Below are 20,960 nucleotides of genomic sequence, written 5' to 3'. Positions count from 1 at the left end.
GGATCCTGTGATTCTTTGACTTGCTGCAGAACGTAATCATTGATAGCCAGCAGGAGTCATGGGTGCTCAGCACACAGAGAACAAGGCCACGCTTCACTACACTGATGAGATAATGTAACAGATCAGGGATAAGTGCTGGGGCACTTCAACTTGTGTAAATGACTGAGATAAGAAAGCGGCAGCTTCTAAAGAGAATCAGTGTTTCCCCTCGTGTTCTGGCAAATAGCACTTGCTAACAAAGAGCATGGTGAATACTTTTTATTTGGGGAAGAAGAGACTCAGCAGTATATATGGAAGAAACATTACTGACTTGTTATTAAAGGAGGATCCACCCTTCTTACTGTCCACATTTACTAAAAGAATCCCCAAAGAAAAAAAGAAAAATATCTAGCCTTAATTTGCAATGTGTAATCTTTCAGTGGATCCCACTTATGTCATGTGAGTTGACTGGGGAGGTAACTTCACGCCTCATTTTCTATAACAAATCACTCATGTTTTTCTGCTAGCAGAACACTGGCTATCTCCCCACTCGGCACATTTCTTATCAGGAGGTGACACCCGGAGGGGAGGACTTGAGGAATGCTGCAGTTCCTTGTGTCAACATCCAAGTACAACCCATGGACAATCATACCAAATATGCAGGTGCTTTATATCCTTTACGTGCTTTACCATAGAATGAAAATATTTTCTGGCTGATGAGACAGTTACTTTTTAATGGGAAATTCATCAATGCATTTAGAAATGAGGACAGAGTGAGAAGCTCCGGAAAATTTTGGATTTCTTGGTAACTGAACTCCAAACTGTCAAAATTCAGTCAGATGAACCTATTTCATAAATAGCATTACACTAATAAAAACATCATAGCACACATCAGCTTCAACAACTATTTTGACAGCAAACCTTTCTTGCTGTATTTAAGGGCGAGAATGAAAAGCTGTATGTCATTAAACACGGAACAGTCTCCTCCCATTTTTGGATGAATATGCCACATCAGACTGTTTTCTGTATTAGTACCAGAGCATTAGGCATGTTTAAAGGAAACAGATACATACTGTGTTCCAAACACAGGGAGAAATGAAATTATGTGTACCTCCCTGTGGTAGCCTGATGTCTTCACAGACAAGTTTCTTATAACAGAAGTTCCTATTAACACCAGAAGTTCCCTAGAGCCCAGAACATGCTAAACGTTTCAGTGAAAGAAAAACAGAGTTCGGTCTGTAGTCGTTCACAAGCCTAACCCCTATAAAATACTTTTTACCCACTGACGAGCCTGCATTTTCCATATAGTTTTCCCACTCCTTCGGCTGCTGCTGCTATGCTGGACAGGGATAGGGTTCGCAATGGGAGACTATATGAGATTACAAGAGAAGGGTTTTAATCTGATCATAGGCCAAGGTATGATTTGGAAAATTGTAGTTGATGCGGTCAGAAAAGTGCTGGAGCCCGGCAGCACGAGAGCACGGGACGGTGCGTGCGGAGCGAGGCAGCGCCTTCACACGTCAGCAGCGGCCGATTTTCTGGGGCAGGGCCGCGCCGAGGCGGAGGCGCGCTGGGGGCTCGGTGCGCGGGTGTGGGCGGCGGCGGGGCCGCGCTCGGCCGGGGGGGGGGCGGGGCGGGGCGGGCGCAGTGCCGGCGCTGTCCGGGCCAGCGGGGCGGGCCCGCACTACAAGTCCCGAGAGGCGGCGGGCGCGGGCCGAGCCGCCCCCGCTCCCTGCGCGGCCCCGGGGCTGCGTCCGCGGCGGGCGAGGCGATGCCGGCGGCGGGCTCGGAGGGGGAGGAGGGTCCGGCCGGGGAGCAGCCCGGCCCCGGCACCCCTAAGCTCTGCGGGTACCTGCAGAAGCTGTCGGGCAAGGGGCCCCTGCGCGGCTTCCGCAGCCGCTGGTTCGTGTTCGACCCCCGCCGCTGCTACCTCTACTACTTCAAGGGGCCGCAGGAACCGCTGCCCCTCGGGCACCTGGACATCGCCTCCGCCTGCTTCAGCTACCACCAGCCCGAGGCCGGCGCGGTCGCCGCGGTGGACGAGCCCGCCGCCTTCGAGGTGCACAGCCCCGGCGGCGCCGTCACCGTGCTCAAGGTAGGCCCGGGGCGGGCGGGACCCGTCCCCGCTCCTGTCCGGGACCAGTCCCCGTCCCCATCGCCGTTCCTGTCCGGGGACCCGTCCCCGTCCCCATCCCCGGTGCCGTCCGTACCCTCCGCGTCAGGCGCAACCCGCGGTACCGCCCTGGTGCGGGCTTGTGCAAGAAGGAAGGTGCTGTTTCGCAAACGTCGCGGAGATCGGCAGTACCGGGCTGTCCCCAGCTGTGTTAGTTGCGTCTTTCTCCTTTACGATTTCGTGTTTCCAGTGCTCCTCTGAGGGGGGGAGGGGGAGAAATGCTTCTACTGAGCACGGGCTGAGCGGGTTCTGTGGAATCGTCTGGGTAGAAAAAGATTTCCGAAGAAATCTGGTGGGTTGGGGTTTTGGAAGTTTGGAGGGAGTGGTCGGGTTTCAGTTTTGGGGTGTTTATTTTGAAAGGATGATGCGTGGCAGGAGTCTGCGTCTAGGCTGCTTTGGGAGGAAGGAGAAGGAGGGAGAATTGTTTCCTGATAGTAGCAGAGGCTGCTTATCGCATTGTCTGTTCAAGGACTCAGATTTTCGTAGGACGAGAGGTAAATGTTTGGATTATTTTACATATCTTTCCTCTATTGTCATGCCTAGGAAAGAAAAAACAAACAAGGAAACCATTTTCACTTAGTAAAGAAGAAATAAATTCTTCTGAGTATCCATTCTTTTTGACTCTGTTACAGCATATGTGTCCTTCAAGGAACGTTCTTCTGCATAGAATGTAACTTTTCCTGTGAACTATGTACTTTGTGAGCAACATCCTTAATATTAGAACATAATTTGTTAAGTGTTAAACAGTAGAACTTCCTATTGAATACTGGAAAATACCTCTTACACACTTACTTAACAGAGGAGATTTGAGCAGTTGTAATACCTGTTGGGATTGTGGAGCATGATTATATCAAGCTCTTCAGTATTCTGTTTTGATAAGTGTAAATATCAAAATACAGATTCGTTAACATGCTTTACTAGAGAATAAGAAACTTATTTAACTGGTAAACTAATACAATAATAATTTTAACTATATTTTCTTAAATAAAAGCAGTGTAATCAGTTGCATGCCATCACATAAAAAAACTACCTTTGTATCGCTGTAAAAGATTTTACTGCTTTCAATGAATCTGCCTTTATAGCCCAAGTGTTTGTGTTATGGACATTAAAACTGCAGACTTGGTGTAAGTTTTGATTTCTGATAGTATGAAAGTGTTTTGTTTAAATTAACATGTAGTGATTTTTATGTGGAAATCTTCAGAAAAGATTTGTTTTGAGGATGCTTTTTGGATAGGAGGGCTTTTATTGAGAAACACGGGCTCTGTGATTGGGATTGGAGTGTGAAATACTATCTGTCACTTGTGTAATAATTACTTGGTCTGTCAGTCCTTTGGCAGCAGCCTTGGGTGTCTTCTGCAGTTGTGAAGACAAATCATACTCAACACTGGTACAGAAATGTAAGACACGGGGGGGTTCTGTTTCATATTTTTATTGGTATCTTTTAGTCTGTGATGTTACTACTCTGTATTTTATGTATTATTTGTTTTCTAATGCTGTATAGGAAAGAACTTGCATGGATTGGCAATTTCTTCATGTTTCCCTTATGGGGATGAGAAATAGTGCCAGTTAAGAAAGTCAAATTAATTTCTGCAGTTAATAGAAAAAGATCGTTTTGTATTGTGTGCCTCATGCGTTGTGATGCCCTAAAGTGGCCAAGTGATTGTCCATAAAAATGCTATTGTGTTGTGTTTATATAGTAAGGAAGGAGTTAATGAAAATCTTAGGGGATATTGCAGGACCAACTGGCCATTTCATTCACCAAGGAATAAGGTTTTTGCAGCTGAAATTAATTTTCTTCTGTTTAACATGATAGTTCTTTAAGGCCTTTAAAAACATCCTTCAGTTAACTTAGGTATATGTAGAATTACAAATTAATTCAAGATGGTAAATGAAAAAAACCCAAACAACCCAACCCCTCTACCTCCCCCTCCCCAGTCCAGCCCCAATTGAAAACAGATGTGATTTAATCTGTCAAGAAAACATTACACACAGAGCACGAGGAATAAAGTCAAGTCAAACGTATTCTTCAGCCTGTAACTCACATGCTTTGTTTTCCTCAATTTGCTGCTTGTTCAAAATTTCCACATCTTGTGATCTGGCCTTTCCCATTCAGTGTTACAGACTGAGAAGAGCAATAAAAAATAAGCTACTGGAATTTCAGATTGAAATGATGGTGCTGTTGAGGAATGCATTATTTCTTATAATGCCTTAGTTTCTTGATAATGTAATGATTCCATCATCTGATTGCTCAGCCTTTTGACAGGTAATGGGAGCTGAGAACTCTATGATGTACTCAAGTGTTGTTTCTCAGACAAGAATTTTGGAAAAAATATGCTGTGGCCTTTACAGCAAATAAAGAAAATTGTTCATATTTTAGATTTGTAGATAACCAACCTGCCACTTGTGTGATTGGGGTTTTTCTGTACATTTCCAACAATTGTAGAATACAGCAGAGGAAGCTGTGTGTGTGTAAAAATCTTTTCCATTTAAATATATATAACAGATACCATCCCTTTAGGTAAAGGAGCACAGAAAATTGTGTACTTTATGAATTATGGATAAATTACGTTTGAGAATATTTTCATGGAAAGGCATGCGAATACTGATCTTCCAAATACTTGCTGTAGCACAGAATGCTGCTAATACAATTAAATGTGAATTTGGTTTTGTTTGCACAGCAAGGTCTCTCATTAAGGGGGGAAATAATTAACGTTATGAATATATGTAAATGAACAAAGGCTTTATTTCTCATTTATTTTTATAGTGGTGTCTTGTAGTGACACATTTTCTTGCTTCAGAAACAAAGGAACTCTGGCCAGTGATGCTGGACTGTGTGTCTGATGAGTTATGTATGGGTAACTTCTCTGTCAACAGTGGTGAATTGGGAGTGGAACAGAAATTGCACAGAGTTGTGAAAGAAAAAAATTTTCTGGGCTATTGGCCAAGTAGAAACATTCCAGACACTGCAGATTTCAGAGCCTAGATGCTTGAAAGTATTGGACACCAAATTTGCTGAACTGAGAGTGGCTTAGGAGTGTTCACTGTAATTTGTCAGTCATCTCGAAGGATGCAGCAGTGATCAGTGATGTTGAGCTTGAACAGTTTTGCTGCAGGTCCTGACACCACTGGGACCTGGCACAGCACAGGAGGGAGCTCAGCAGTGAGGGTGGTTTGTTGTCCGAGCTGATGCTTTTTGCTCTAAACTTTGCTGGGTAGTGGTTGCAGTACTTTAATTAAAAGGGGCTGCCCTCCAGAAAAAGCCATCTGGCTCCAGATTTGCTGTTTGAGCATAGCAGGAATAGTAAATCTTAAGAAATGCTAATTTTCTGGTGATGTTTACTTTTTACAAAGTAGCTTGAGGGAGAGTTTGTCTGTGTTCAGAAATGTAGCTAGAATTTTCATGAGATTTCTCAAAATGTGAGGTCTGCTTGTTGCATTTCTTTGGACTCTTCCTTTAAACTACTTAATGTTGGCATACATGTTCCACTAGTGGGTCCAGGTAGAGAATGCCAGTGTGTGGATTGTTTCCTCAAATAATTCTTCTGGTTTTGTCATGTCTGCATCAGAAGGTGACAGTTCTACATCATTCTTAGTGGGAGAATATTGGGGAATATTTTTAATTAAATTATAATAATTTTCCATTGTTTAAGTTGAAAACTATATGGTACTGTATGACTCTTCAGGTAAGAGCATCTTTTACTCCTACTCTTGCCTGTAAGTTTGCAGCAGTACATTTACAGTACTTCCTTATTTCACACCAGTTTGGGTGACATTCATGGCAGTTTTTCTTATCACAGAAGTGCACCCATTAAAATGTGACTGCATGGCTCTGCAGTAAGAAAGCACCTTAGCAATATTTTAGTAGCAATAAGGATTTTTTGTGAGATTGATTGTTGCTCTGCCTAATTAAATGTTCTGACTCTCATGGTGGGCAGTAGCCAAATACTCACAAAAGTCATGAGAAATGGGGCAAGCATGGAAGCGTTCCTTTTTTTGGCAGATAAAGTGAATTAAAAAATATATTTCCAAATTTGTGCTCTTCATGATTAGGGGAAGAGGAAGATTTAAATATTCTATGTGTGGTTCTTGTTTTTTTTTTTGTTTTTAAACAGTCTAAATAAACAATGGTTTTAAAGATCAGTTTTATTTAAACAAAACTAACTTTAACAGAGGTTTTTAGGATGCTCTTTTAATTGTAAATAACTGAGATGCCTGTAATAAACTCAGCAAAAACTGTTCAAAGGGAGAGGAAGGCTCCAGAAGAGGAGGGCCGTGTATGGGAGGAAAGGAATGCAAGGTAACAGGCAGGGAGCAGCAGGATGGTACTGAGTACTTCTTGGGGAAATTACTTAAAGCAGGGGAGTGAGAACTTTGTACTGCTTTGCCTTGCCACTTTCTGCTGGAGGATGGGAACTGCTGCCTGGCCCTGTGTGTAACAACATCACCTGTGAGCTGAGAGGGTATCTGTGCAGCTCAGTAGAGAGCAAGTGCAGCTGGGAGTTGAAAAGCAACAAGGAGCAACTTCCGTATAATCAATCCATGGTTCTCTGAAGGTGATTGGCAAGAGAATAACGGGACAAATTGTGAGAGAGGTTCAGTAAGTTCAAGAAGTCATGGGCAGAAGTTAATTGTAGGCATAACTTAGATTGACTGCCCGTGGATTGCCTCATTAGCTGTGTTGTGGTAGCAAAGAGAACCACTTAAGTACTGCATCCTGTGTTAGTGGAAGCTCTTTGAATTTTTGGTGGTTTTCTGCTGGAGCACAGAAAACATTGCTTTACGTGGCCTGTGTGCAAGTGTATCTAAAGGAAGTATAAGCTCACAAATTTACCAGAAGTGAAGACTTGCCACTGGCTAAAGCTCCAAAGGACATGCTTCAGTGCTGGGAATAGAAGAGGAGCTGTTTACTCCTGGCAAGAAGTGACTGTAGCCTCTAGACGTAAAAATTGCTGCTGTGGTGGTCATTCCCAAACTGCCAGAGGTGGCTGTGGGAATTGGCATTTCCCAGAGTCCAGCTCTTTGACACTTTTAAACTATTCTTTACCCTATGTATTTTTTTTTTTTTTGTGAGGGAAATGGTTTTCTCTGGTTTCCTGTGTGCAAGCAAGAAAGAACTTATGAAGCTGATTTCCATTTCAGATTAGAAGTATCTTGATTACATGCCTTTCTTACCAACTGAATCTGCAATGTCCTCGTGTATCATTGGTTTGTTTCACTACTTGATTTATGAATGTTTATTTGATTTATGTATCTTGTATCCTACCATGTGCCTGATGTACTGAGAGGAGCTGAAGCAGCAGCTCCAGGAGTAACTGAGGTTTTCTGCTTAATCTCCTCGAATGGTGCTTTGGAGCCATTTGCTCTAGGGTGTAGTGGATGTTAAAGCTTGTAGGGCTACAAAGAGCCAAGTGGCAAAATAAAAATCTCTTTCATTGCTAAACTGAGATTGCAAATTGGTGAGCCAGAGAGAGCACCCTGGGGAAGCATTAGTTCTTGTTTGCTGTGCTGTTTGTGCTTTGTCCTGTCATTAGCTGCTGTCAGGGTAAAAACATAATGGCCAATGAATCTTCATTTTTACTACACCAGAAGTGTTCTCATGTGAAAAATGAAGACATTTCTGTGGCATTGCTGTGCTTTATGTAGCACTTACTGTATTTCTTTTGTAAGGAGATGTGTGTTATTTGTTGGTTTTTATTCTTTTGCAGCTGTGCTTTGCACAGATACCCTCTTAAGCTGTGATAAACGGAACAGGAAGCTATTTAAAATTACCTCTAAAGAGTAAACATAGTCATTTTTTGTAGATAATGCCACCAAACACTTGGGAGAAGGTAGGAGAAAGGCTGGCTAAAAGATAAGCACTCCATGTGCTTACAAGTTAGAGGAGTGTCCTCTCACCAGTGTTGAACTTTTTGTTCCTGAGCAGTCCATCTTACCAGGTCAGGTGCTTGTCCTAGACTGGCAGCTGAGGATGTATGTTGAAATAACAATAACTTTTCCATGGAAGTACCTGCAGTGTCAGATACAATCACTTGTCTCTTGTTGGTGTTTGTATATTGTCATTTGACATGCTTTGAAATGACTTAGAGCTGTGATTCAAGGTGTGTTTGAATTCTTCCTCACTTACTGCCCATTCACATTTCTGACTGTAGTCTTGTAGATTAAGCATTAATGTTGGATTTTGGGGGGGGGGGTGTTTGTTTTAAATATGATTTTTCTATAGAATCTAGTTAGCTCATGGGATCAGGAAATACACTATGTAGATTTAGTCATTAAAGTAAGAAGCATTGCAATGCATTATTCATTTGTTGGTTTCTGCTGGCAAGAAAGCAAGTTAGAAGAAAATGGGCATCTTCCTGAATGTGTATGGGATTTTTTTCCCATAACATAGATTTGTAGTTATATGTTCAAACAGTGCTTTGTGTGTAAAATATAAGATGCTGCTGCATTTTCTAATGTTTGAGTGTAAGACTGAAGAAAAGGCATGTATGAGACTAATGGAAAATTCTGGCATGAGAATCATGGAGGTGCATGTGAGCATGAGGTGCATGTGAGCATAAGGTGCATGTGATGCATTGTGGTTATTTCTTTTCAATCATACTGATTTTGAGTGATGATGATACCTCGGTGATCTGCTGATTATCTGTGTTGGGTTTATAATTGCACTTGGAATTACTGTGCTCGTGTACCAAGGATATGCAGAGGTCTCATCAATGCTCTGCTTCTGTGTCCTATAGGCTGCAACTCGTCAGGACATGACCTATTGGCTTCAGGAGTTGCAGCAGAAGAGGTGGGAATATTGCAACAACCTTGACGCAGCAAAAAGGGACAGCCGGACTTCTCCCACACCAAGTGACTTTTCCAAAGGTCTTGTTGCCAAAGACAACTCTGGTACGTTGGAAATTTGAGTGAGAACAGAAGGCATGGCTCTCTTCAGTGTCAGTTCATCAGTACAGGGTGTTGCACAGGGATAGAGAACAGTCTTGAGAGCTTTTTTCACATCTGTTAATCAAGTAACTCTGTGTGAACTTTGCATATGCTACAATTATTAACCATAAATGTAATTTTATATGTGATTTCATATCCTTTACAAAAATTTGTTTATTTCTTAAAAACAGATTTTTAGGAATGGAGTAGTCTTATGATTAGATTTCATTAAGTACAGCTTAGATTAGGTAAGTTGTCTTTTAGTGGCTGCAATATCTTAAAAATTTAGCATGGTAAATACCCTGAGATGTAAACTCCAGTTTTTAATGGGATCAGGTATATTTTGCATTCTGAATGACTGTACTTTGTTCCTGAAAAGGTATGGTGTGGTGGATCTATCTGACTGTGATAAAAATGTCCTGCCTTTCAAAACTGGAAGACAGTTTGCACTGATATTACATACGTGAAATTCAGTCTCTGAAATACATTTAGGCAAGGAAAATGTAATTCTAGACTAGTGTCAGAGTTATAAAAATGTTCCGTGCATTATGCAGAGTTATTCTGCATTTTTTACTACATTGCATAGGCACTTGTGAATAGTTTGGTCTTGAGTCCTCACAGAAATGGATTCCTTGCCGATTTGTTATCCATAAATAACACTGAGTAAAATCCAGTTCTGTGCCAAGTTAGGCATTAGTAAGGCTCTCTTGGGTTTAGGCAGAGTCTTGAGGTCAGACGTATTTCATCAACAGATGTCACATTTGGTTGATGACACTTTGCTCCCGCTGGAAACCCAGCAGTGTTGAGCTGTTGTTGTCACACCTTGTCCCCTCCCCAGGTTCAGGTCCTGCTGCCGTGTTGTCCTCTAACCCAGTTTGCTGCTCTTTTTTGAGAGAATGTGCTGCTTGTGGCTGCTTGCTCCACACAGCTGGCCTCACATGTGTTTGCTGGGGGCTCAGCTGGGCCATTCAGCCACTGCAGGCAGTCCCTGCTGAAAGCAGTGCCCAGCTCCTCCCCTGAGCTGGTGCGGGGCTGGCCCTGCCACGTGCTGATGCAGGGCCTGCAGGCAGCAACAATCAGCCCTTTCTCCAGGTTAGTTTTTGGCAAGTGTAGTTTCTGGTTTATTGTAGGGACAGGTGGGTGCCAGGATTAGCCCCAAGAGAATTGTTGGGAATGCCAAGTGGGATGGTTTGAGAACACCTTTATGACAGCAGCCAGTCTGGGTAGCAGCTTGTCAAACCGTATGCTCCAGAGCACATGTATTGGTGGGCAAAAATGTAAGTGTTGCGAAAGGGAACAGGCTTTGGCTCTTTCAACCCTTTCTGCCTTCAGCCTCTTGTTTTCTGCTGCACAAGCTTCCTTTTTGTGTTGTGTTTAACTGACCCTGTGCTGAGTAGGTTGAGTTCAAATGTTAGCCAGAAGCGAGGACTTTTTTTCATTTCTGCTACATTGAGTGGAATATGTTCAGTGTGCAATCAGGTGACTTGCACAGCTGGTGGACAAGAGGGAACAAGGCACAGTGACTAAATACAGGAAGGCAGAGTAAAGCAGCAGACAGGCCTGGCCTCTTGGCAGCAGTGTTGGATCACATCAACTCTAATATGTAACTTGGCCACAGATTCTGTTTGTTCTCCTTTGTGCTACTTCCCTCAGAGCTTGGGTACAGTGTGAAACGAGCCTGCTGTCACTGCAGCATGTGCAGGTACTGTTCCCTCACACCTGTTTTGCATCACATCCAGTCATTTAGTCACTCATCTGGTGTTTTCCTTTCCTGTAAGGCATTGGGGGCTTTCTGGATGAGCAAGCTGAACCTCTTTGTGTGTTTCTTGGATGTTTTTTTTGTTTGTTTGTTTTGGTTGGTTTTTAAAATTTAAATTATTATTGTTGTTATATCCAGGACAAGGAATATCAACATGAAATGCATGGGCTGAGTAGGCCCATCTCTTTCAGGGGCAGCCTGCAGTTAAACTGCATTACGTAGAATTGGAGCTGCATCTAGAGTATCTCATTTTCTAGGACAAATCACTGTGATGACTTATCATCAACGGAAGTATTTAAGCAGGGATTTCTTTTGGGGAAAATGCAAATAGCCAGAATGATTGATGGCTGTTTCTTCTTTTTACTCAAGTACTCCAAGAATTTCCTCTAGAGTTATAGGATTCTGTAAGGCACTGGTTTCATGTTGACGACTAAGATATGTGTCCTATGGCTTTTTTTAAACTTTTTTTTTGAAGCAGGCAATGTGCATGCAGTGATGTGCTTTATACCGGAGCATAGAAATTGGATTATTTTGCTAGTGCTTGAGTACAGATGCTGTCATTAAGGTTTTAAATGGGGAATTAGTCTGTCTTCAGTCCAAACCCAGAACTGCTTACTGCAGCCTTGCCTGTTTGTCCTCCCCCTGTCCTCTCCCGTCCCAGTTCAAAAATCTGGACTAACTGGAGCGTACATGAAGCTAGATACTGCTTCATGGATCAGCCTTGAAAGGTTTTTAAGAACATTCAATGTAGTGAAAAATACTTCAAAGTATTTTTCAGAGTGGGATGTGGGAAAGTTAATATTAACAAAAATTACACCATAGGATTTGTTGTGGAGGTACCTTACTACCATGGAAGTCAAATAAATTATTTATTCTTTATAGGATATGGGATTATTATGTTTTTCTTGAAATCAATTGAATGTTAATGTAGTTTCTATAATTTCAGTTCTTAATTTGCATTAATGAAACATGCAAGGCCATGCATTTATAAGATTGCTGTGTTTTGAAATAAGTTCCGAAACAAGATTTATTTTTTTTTTACTTGGAGGTTGCTTGAGCAACCACACTCATTTGTTGTGCTGGGTGTGCTGTGCAGTCCATACCTCTAACCAAGCTGCTGGCTGGTGCAGGCAGGGGAGGATGTACAGTGAGCAACCTCAGGGTGCCACATTCAGACAATTGGCATGTCTGTGAGGGGAAATGCATTTGTTGGAAATTCAGCTCTTGAGCAATTCCTTTACCTGGGCCATCCTCTAAAGGGATTTTGCAGAATCTGACAGGTAGAACATGAAACAAGCTGAAAGTGTAAAGGCAGAATGTTAGTGTTCAACCCTGGCTTTGAGTATCCATAAGTTTTTGATCTGTGTGTTGTGGGTTGGGAGTTTTTTTTCTTTTGGGGTGTTTAGGTTTTCTGGGGCAGGGGGGGTTGGGTTTGGTTTTGTTTTTAATTATTATTTTGTAGTTAAAAACTAATTATTATCATTCCTCTTCATTAGACAGTAAATATGATCCCATGTTTATTTTTATCTAAGCTTTTTTAGCTGAACTGTGTTCAGTTCAAACAGCCACGGTCCAAAAGAACTTGGAATTACCGTTGGCTGATAAGGCCCTGAAGCATCTGTTCATAAAAATCAAGGCAGTGTAACTTGTACCTCTATTTGAAACATGACATGATACATTTCTGTCAGATACCAGTTTTCAAGGGTTTGGGAGATTCCTAGGGTCAGCGATCTTTTATACTTCATGTTCTTTATCACAGAATGTTCCTTCTGCTTCTAATCTTTGATACTTGATAAAAGTAACCCTCTGCTGAGTAATTGGAGGGTTTAGCTTGCTTAAAGATGGTCTTGCTGCTGGTGCCAAGCAGTTGTCAGAGAGAAGGCTGAAAGACCCGTGATGAAAGAAGGCATCATAATTTCTTAGAGTTTTATTTAAGTCAAAGCCCATCAAATATGTATGTTACTTTCAAATATAAATGTTGAATCCAGTCTGAGTGTGTTGTCCAAAAATCTTTAATCCACTTCAGTAGATTGTGAATCATATCAAGAAGAATCTGCAAATTGCATTTGGGCTTGTTTAACTTGCCTTTTCAGAGGGTTTGTAGAAGGCTGTAAACCACTTTGTGCTTCTCTCTAATGGTTTTGCTATTCACAGTATATTCCATATTCTGGACTTTTTACTCCCTCTGCGTGCTGGAGGGAGAAAGCTGCTCTCCAGGCTAATGGAAACACGGAGGTAGCACAGACACTGCAGCTTGTGCACTTTGTGTTTGTCACTGTGGTGTGTTGGAGACCTGGCTGGCTGGTTGGATCAGCCTGCTCTGGCCATTGTTAGCTGTGGCTCAGGACTGGGCCTGGTTCTTGGCCGATTCCTACAGAGCCATTTGGAGCCTGTGGGGATTTGCTGGGGTATGCAGGGCTCTGCTGCAGCTCGGCCTGGCCTGGCCATGGGCCCCACACCTGCTCAAGTGCACAGGAGAATTGTGTGGGATGAGGAGGAGCTGCATTCAGCTCAACCAGAGCTCGTGAATCCTCACTGATGCAGGAGGTGTCTGATGTGTCTGCAGAGCAGTGCCAGTGTTCTTGGCTCTGGCAACGCCCAGCCTAGATAGGCACAGGACTGCCTCAGGCCTGTAAAGCAGCAGCAGTGTCACTCTTAGGATGAATACACCCTGAATACAGGATGAAGCACACCCTGAAAGCCGGGTCAGTGTTTTTGTGACACTGTTCTGGACTTAGTTCTGATTGGTTAATTTGTAAATCACTTGTGAAATAATGCTTTGTGAGCATCACACAGGTCCTGTCTGTTATCAAAAGTATATGGCTGCAGTGAGATCTCACTGAGAAGTTTGCTATTTTTAAGGTCCATTTGAACAGTGTTTTATAAAGTTATGTTGCAATTGAAAACAAAACCTGAAGGTCAGTAGCAGACTTAGCAATATATGACTTTACATAGACACTATTCTTTTACTTACTGAAGGTTATGCTTATTTTTTTTCTCTTCTTTATCTCTCTCTCTTTTTTTTTTTTTTTGTTCCTTTTAATATAGATTTGAGTATCCTAAGTCAAAATGCTTCAGCAGAGAGAGCTAGAAATATTCTAGCTGTGGAGACTTCTCCTACAGACCTGGTGGGGGAACAAGCAGCTTCCCAGCCTGCACCAGTCCAAGCAAGTGCCATCAATTTCTCACTTAAACAATGGAGTACTGAGATCAAGTAAGTTGGGAACCTGGGAGAAAGAGTTACAATGAGACTATTAGTTGCTAGCTGAGACTATTTCTTACATCAGTATATGGTCGGTGGAGCTTCTTAGAATGATGGGAGGTGATGTGGTGGATCTGTATGTTGTATTGTCTCTCTTCAAGTAAACTGTTTCTTCGCTCTGTTTAGTGTTTGAAGGGTGTAAGGGAACATTACTGTGTAGCATCACTGATACCTGAAAGGGAGACCCCAAGTCTTGTACAGCACTTCCAGTGATGGCTTTGCTCTCTGAACCCCAGCAGGGAGTTGTATGCTCAGCCGCTGCTGCTTTGTCATGGAGCTGCCAGTTGCCAGCATTGGAGTAGACATAGTACTCAGGGCATAGGAACTGAGTGATGTGATGAAAATCAAACCAATTTAAATCCTAATTTTTTTTTCTTAAAAGAAATGAAAGCATGTGGCACAGATTCGAAGCAGATGTAGCCTGAATTCCTGAGTAAAAATGTGGCAGACCTCTTCTGAACAACATCAAAACCCCTCACTCATAATTAGTTTACTCTTTAGTATTAATTGCTTTAAGGAGAGCAGTCCCATTGGTTTTTATCTCTCCTGTTGGGTTTCTCTCTAAATGATTTTGTGCTTTGCTTTGCCCACATAGATGGATTTTCCACTTCTACTTAAAGCATTTTACAGTGCTAGTACAGAGCAGTTCACAAAGCAGAGCTGTAGCTTTGGTTAACCAGACCACTTCCTTCTTGAGCTGGGAGGAAAATGTTCATTTTCATCAGCAGTGCCAAGTTAAACAGGTGCCTTTTAAAGCTTTCTTGTTTAGCACAGAGATCTGAGAGGATCTGAGAGGTTACCAAGTGTTGTTGGTTTTGACTCTTTTTCTGGCTGTGTTCTTTTTTGTTGTTGTTTTTTTCCCCTAGTGTTCTGGTTGATTGTTTTTCTCCTTTGTCCAGCAGTTCTGTGCCATTTGGGACAGGGGGACAATCTGACAGCCTTTGGAATACGTGTGTCCTATCCAATGTCTTACTGGGCTGTGACTAGTTATAGCCCCAGTGTTAGAGGATGGCTCGAAGTGTGTCTCAAACTGCAGAGTTTGCAGAGCAGTCTCTTGCTGCGAGCACGTTTATCTTATATTTATTAATTTGTATTAAGATATGTAGGTGTCTCAGTCAAAGCCTTGTCCTTCCTCCTGAACACATTTACAGTGTATCTGACAGAGAAGATATTGCTGTAATAGCTATATTTGCATCCTAGGTAGCAGTTGTGATGTAATAATGGAGAAAAAAAAGGAAAAATGTCTTGGAATTAAGCAGTGTGTATATTTACAGTAATTAAAGTTGAAATATGCTTTTCTACTTCTTAAAATACATTTTCAAATACTATTTTTTTTTTCATTTTCATGCTCTCAGCTACTTATTTATGCAGAACATAGACTTGGAAACATACTGAATTATAGTAACCTGCAGTTATATAACCATAAAATAAGACTTAAACCCCAACCATTTAAAAATAGAAACTCATTAGATCATATGATTGGCTCTTGCATAGGTTTTCCAATTGTACTTAGGAAAATAAATACTGTTTTCAAATTTATCTATTTAATCTTTTCATCTTATTTTAATCTAACAGAAAGCAATGAAGGAGTGCTGCTTGAGTGCCCTGAACAAACCTGTGCAAAAGCTTTACAAAACTCAGCATCAGCTATGATTTTTCATGGGCCTAACAGCAGTTCTTTAAAAAAGCTTTTCTGGAAGTCACTTGACTTATTCTTTGTGGTTTTTTCACGCTTTAGAAGGTGGTGTTCAGACAGGCTGTAAACGCCAAGGCTGACTGAGTGCAGAACAGGCAGTTGTAGAGTTGCATGGTAAGGGATCAGCCACCATTTGGAGAAGAGATGCAAAGATGCCAGGGGACACTTACTGAGACACTTGCTGATATTGGGTGCCCTAGGAAATATATCCATCATCGCCCAATTTGATCTACTTAATTTATGTGGAAGGTCTGAACAAAGAAATGAGGCTTCTTGCCCCCAACAGGAATTGTGATTCTTTCTGGAAGAAAATTAAATCTGTAGCATAAATGAGTCTTTGCCAAGCTTGTAAATTGATTGCTGAAATAGTTTTATTAATAAACATTAGGGTTATTTTAAAATTGTAAATATTCATCAATTCATCAGATTATAAAAGTTGTGCACTGCTTAATGATGAGCTTAGAGTTCATGTTGTTCAGATGTTAAATCTCTTGTGAAGCTGAAAGACTGGCTTGGATCATCAAATGGTCTTGAAAGTATAATATGGGTTATTTTCTGCTTAAGTTTTGAAGAGAGAATGTGGATGACTGAGTGAAAGCATCTTTGTGAGCTTGCACAGACTGTGTGGAAAATGCTGAGATACTAAATATATTTCCAGTTTTACACCTAAAATATTAAACTGGTTCATATGGATTGATTTAGAATCTCCTTGTGTAATTGAGCAAAGGCTTTACAATACTGAGCTATGTGAATAATCATGGACATAAGAGTGGACATTCCTGAGTACATGATGGCTGTGTGGGAAGCTGGGTAAAATAATCTCACCTGGCTGGGAAATGTATTGTTCTTCTATAGAATTATCTGGCTGGAATTCAGAGGATGCCCCAAAATGTTCTTGCAGATAGTTGGCCATGTTCCACCGTAGAAAATAAAACTGCTAAGGAGTCTTGTTATCAGCATTTCAGCTGCAGCAGGTCTCTTGGATGATCCCAAGTTTTTCATTAATCCCCAATATGGAACTGTAACATTACATATGTTTTGACTGCATGCTGTGCAGTTTAATGCTTGGCAGTTACCCTAAAATTCTAAACTACAACTGATCGATAAAGAGATGCTGCTTGTAAATCCTAACTTTGTTTTGTACTTGCCCACTGCAAAAACAAGGCTAAAACAGGGGATGCAAAAGACAATGGCATTAAAGCAAGATAATTCTTCTATTCTTGGAATTTAGCACTGTTGATTGCAAGTGCTATTTGGTAGCATATGCTTTATTTTCTTTGAGCTTTTACTTGGTATTGGTTTTGTCTGTGTTTCTAGCTTATTTTTAGTTTGCACTGTTGGAACTGTGAAAAGCCTCTTATAAAAAGAATGCAAAATGGAGAAATCTTTGTCCCTTTTTCCTGCTGCCTTTTTCACAGAAATTCCATGTCCTCCTTAAGAAAAGGAAATAATGAAAATCGCAAGAGTGTATTTTATACCACTGAGGAGTGGGAACTGCTGGATCCAACCCCAAAAGATTTGGAGGACTCAATGGCTCTGGAAGAAAAGAGGAAACACCTGGCAGAAGGAAATAAAGGTAGAACTGAAGGAAGGAAGGGGAGCATATACTTTACCTTGTTTAGTGTCGAGTACTGTGTTATGTGTGTCTCTAGGAAGTGAGTGGAAGCTTATCTTTTCTTCACAAACCACATCCACAGCTCTGTAAATTATTTTTTAAAAATCAATTCCTTATGATGTGTTTGGGGTCCCCTGCCATTCAAATACAAGAGAATAAAGCCTTGTCTGTTTCTGGTTTCCTGAGCGTGTTACTAGTTCTAGTTTTGCCACATGAGTTGCAAAGTAACAAGGTGAAGGGAAATACTGAGGTTTGTGATTACTCACTTGAGTGTCACCCACTGAAGCAGAATTGCCTTTAGACTCTGTGTATGTACCTGTTACATTGGCTTGCTTCTGAATGGGGACCAAGCAGAGATGGAAATGAAGCAATAGCTCATCTGTGTATTATAACTGGTTCTCAGATTTGATCAGTGTCTGGAATAACCTTGTTGAGATGTTTTTACATCTCTTTAAGAGCACTTAAGTGATTTCATCTGTTAGAAAACATCCTGTACATGGAGGTGAAGCTTTACACTGAATGCCTCTTACAGGAGCAGTAGGCTGTGATATCAGAGATCGTTTTGAAACAAAGTTTACTTTGCTGTAGTTAGGGATACCTTTTATTCTCTGTAATGAATTGTAAAATTCTCTTCATGTCTTATATGAAATGTATTAATTTATGAGCCAAGTCTTTTATCTGGGAGGGGAGAAGATTTTGAGCTTTTTTTTTCCCACCAAAGGGAGCAACTTGGAAAATGAGGCATGTTTAACACTATTGTATTGAGTGGTTTGAAAGCTGCTCAAAGTCTAATGTTAATGAGTATATTTTTTAAGGAAATCTGAGTGCTTTGGAATGCCTTTTTACTAAGTGAACCGAACTAGAAGAAATTGTTTTATGCAGGACTGACTAGTTCAGCTTTTCCATTTGATTTTGGCCGCATTCCACACAAAGCAAGGCGCCCGTTGAAAGATATGATTGGATCAAGCAAAAACCGCACCGGCAGCGACTCTTCTCCAACAGAGTGGTGTTCTGGCAATGGGAACAGACTAGTCTCTGAACTGCAACTGAAGTATCAAAGCCAGCAGGAAGAGTTGGAGAAGTTAAAGAAAGATCTTTTGAGCCAAAAGGTAATTAAGCCTTCAGGCAAAGTGCACAAAAGCAAATGGGTCTGGCAGGTGCTTGTGAGTTTAACCTTTTTGGTCATCTCACTGCCTTAAGGCCTGGTTGGTTCTTATAAAATGATGGTTCTAAACAAATCTTTGAGTACAAAAGGTCTTGAAACAAGAAGGACCACCTTTTACATCTGTTGAAGATTAGATCCCTGAGTAAAACTTCCATTTGTACAGTGTTCATTAAATTGGTTTATCTATCTTCCTTATTCTCTGAAGTTAACTTGTTCGGTGTCTGCCAGGATCCTGGCTGATAGTCACAGCTTCTTTTTCCATATGTACATAAAATATCTGAGGAACCTCTCCTTTCAGGTTCTCTTTGTTTGTCTTTTGATTCTTTCACTGCTAGCGCAGTAGGTGGGGTATAGATCTGTCTTCTTTCTCTCATCAGGCATGATTTTGTAAAATATAGGCCTGACCATAATGTGTGTATATAGACTGCACTCCCATAGTGTTCATGCTTGTGTGCCCTCATAACTCAAATTTATTCAGTACCTTGGTTTTACCTAAAAGGATTCCTACTCATTTTAAGAGAAATGTTTTAGGTCCTATATGGAGCTGCTGCATCTGCTATTTGTATTTTCCTTTGTGTGAGGTGATCAAAGGGAAACCAAAGGAGTGTCTGAGCCCCATATTTATACTCATTTTAGGCATTATCTTTCCTAGGAGTATATTTGAGCTTCTGAGCCTGCTGCTGTGAGAAATCTCATTGGTCTAGTCCAACAATGTATTCACAGCTGCTTCTGTTTTAATAAGAAGAAAAGGAAAAACGGTGTCTTAGGTAGTCATTTCTGTGGCAAGATTTTCTAAACAGCCCTTCAAAGACTTCCTTTTGCAGCATTTGTTTTTTTCCTCCTTTTATTTTCTCTGCATCTTAGAGATGAGATCTCTTAGTTATCTTTGCTTTTTCCATTCTGTAACGTTTTCCTGTAAACTTTTTGGGCTTAAGCCTCTTCCTGTTCATCTTACAACAGGGCTGCTTGCAAGCAAGGCTTTTTTCAGCTTCCAAGTAACTGCAGGGTCTCAGCTGTCCACTACTTTTCATTAACCTGTTGTAGCCTTTCTAGGCAGGATCCTTAGCTCAGTGAAAGACGCTGAAGCCATCTATGTAGGCCAGTCATTGTGTTAGCCTGCTAGAAATCATGTCATAAAGTGTTCCCTTTTTTCTTTAAAACACCAGCATGAGGTCTCAACCCATTCCAAAAACTTTCTTTTGCTTGATGTTAGATTTCTAAGCTATAAAATTTAGAAACTTAAAATTTCATTGGGTTTTTCTTGCTGTTGTTTTTTAATTCTCAGGAACTTGTTCGACTTCTGCAGCAAACAGTCCGATCTTCCCAATATGATAAATACTTTGCAAGCCACCTTTGTGAGGGGGTTCCCAAAGATACATTAGAGCTGTTGCACCAAAAAGATGACCAGATTTTGGGCCTCAACAATCAGCTTGAAAAGTTAAATCTGGAAAAAGACAGTCTCCAGCAGGAAGTCAAGAATCTGAAGTGTAAAGTTGGAGAACTCAACGAACGGCTGGGAATGTTGATGGAAACTATTCAAGCTAAAGATGAAGTCATCATGAAACTCTCTCGTCAACTCAGTGAATGTGAGGACAGCACATCCTCTCAGAGTGGAGCAATAAATTTCCCCACAGCCACCTGTACTAATAAGGAGCTACAGGAACTAGACCGACTAAAAGTAAGAGCGTTGTCTCTGTCTTAATGCATAGGGGAATCTCTTCTCCCTGTAAAAGTACTTTTTAGTCTGCTGTGCTGTTTGAGATCACTACAGCAGTTCTTCAGGGCACTCATCAACGGAGGCTTTCTCAGCTTGGAACCTCCACTTTGAGCTGTTATGTGACAATCTAACCAGAACTTCCTTCCTTTGGGCCGTCTCTAGTGCAGGGTCCTGTGCTTTCAGTAAATTAATCATTGGTGTGGAGCAGATGGGATGTGAGAAATAATCAAAGGAACAGGAAGGATTAAGGGTAAGAGGAAAATATAAGCATGGAGGAAAACAAACAGAAATCTTGCTTTGTTTTTTTTTTTTAACTATCAAAAGTGAGGCAACAAAGAGCATGTGGGAAAGCAAAGGGAAGCTCTGAGGAGACAAAAAAGGAGGGAGGAGTTTAAGAACCTTTTTTTACTAAAGCTGCTACAGCTCTTACTAATGCTTTATTTTTATTCTTTAACATACCTCTGTGAATGTGTTACAAGTTCTTAACGGAGTCACTGAAGTTATTGGGAGTCACTGAAGTTATCCACTTTGCTCTAAACAGGCTTTCTTGCCCTTGGATAAATGTTTTATTTCAAATTTATTAACATTCCAAAGAATTTGGAATATAAATAAGTCATTTAAAATATGCATAAACATACATAATTTTCTTTCCTATATGTGAGTCTGGTAA

General features: G+C 41.1%; 1 protein-coding gene across 8 annotated transcripts in view; it reads left to right on the top strand.

Moving 5' to 3' along the window:
* Positions 1-1,684: 1,684 nt before the first annotated feature.
* Positions 1,685-20,960, top strand: part of TBC1D2B (TBC1 domain family member 2B) — a 31,654-nt gene continuing 12,378 nt past the window's right edge. For 6 of the 8 annotated variants that reach the window (XR_011154314.1, XR_011154313.1, XM_069026363.1 and 3 more), the window contains exons 1-6: positions 1,685-2,074; positions 8,887-9,040; positions 13,884-14,049; positions 17,212-17,369; positions 18,291-18,517; positions 19,859-20,251. Coding sequence is in view for 6 of the 8 variants with exons in the window: in XM_069026363.1 (XP_068882464.1) it covers positions 1,751-2,074; positions 8,887-9,040; positions 13,884-14,049; positions 17,212-17,369; positions 18,291-18,517; positions 19,859-20,251 (1,422 nt within the window). In the remaining 2 variants the exon portion in view is untranslated. Of the gene's footprint in view, positions 2,075-2,441; positions 2,647-8,886; positions 9,041-13,883; positions 14,050-17,211; positions 17,370-18,290; positions 18,518-19,858; positions 20,252-20,960 lie in introns of those variants that run through there. The other 2 variants (XM_069026364.1, XM_069026366.1) reach the window with 2 other exon arrangements.

The sequence above is a fragment of the Aphelocoma coerulescens genome, chromosome 10 (genome assembly GCF_041296385.1).
Source record: "Aphelocoma coerulescens isolate FSJ_1873_10779 chromosome 10, UR_Acoe_1.0, whole genome shotgun sequence".
Classification (NCBI taxonomy): domain Eukaryota; kingdom Metazoa; phylum Chordata; class Aves; order Passeriformes; family Corvidae; genus Aphelocoma; species Aphelocoma coerulescens.
This window is presented reverse-complemented; position numbering and strand designations above follow the sequence as displayed.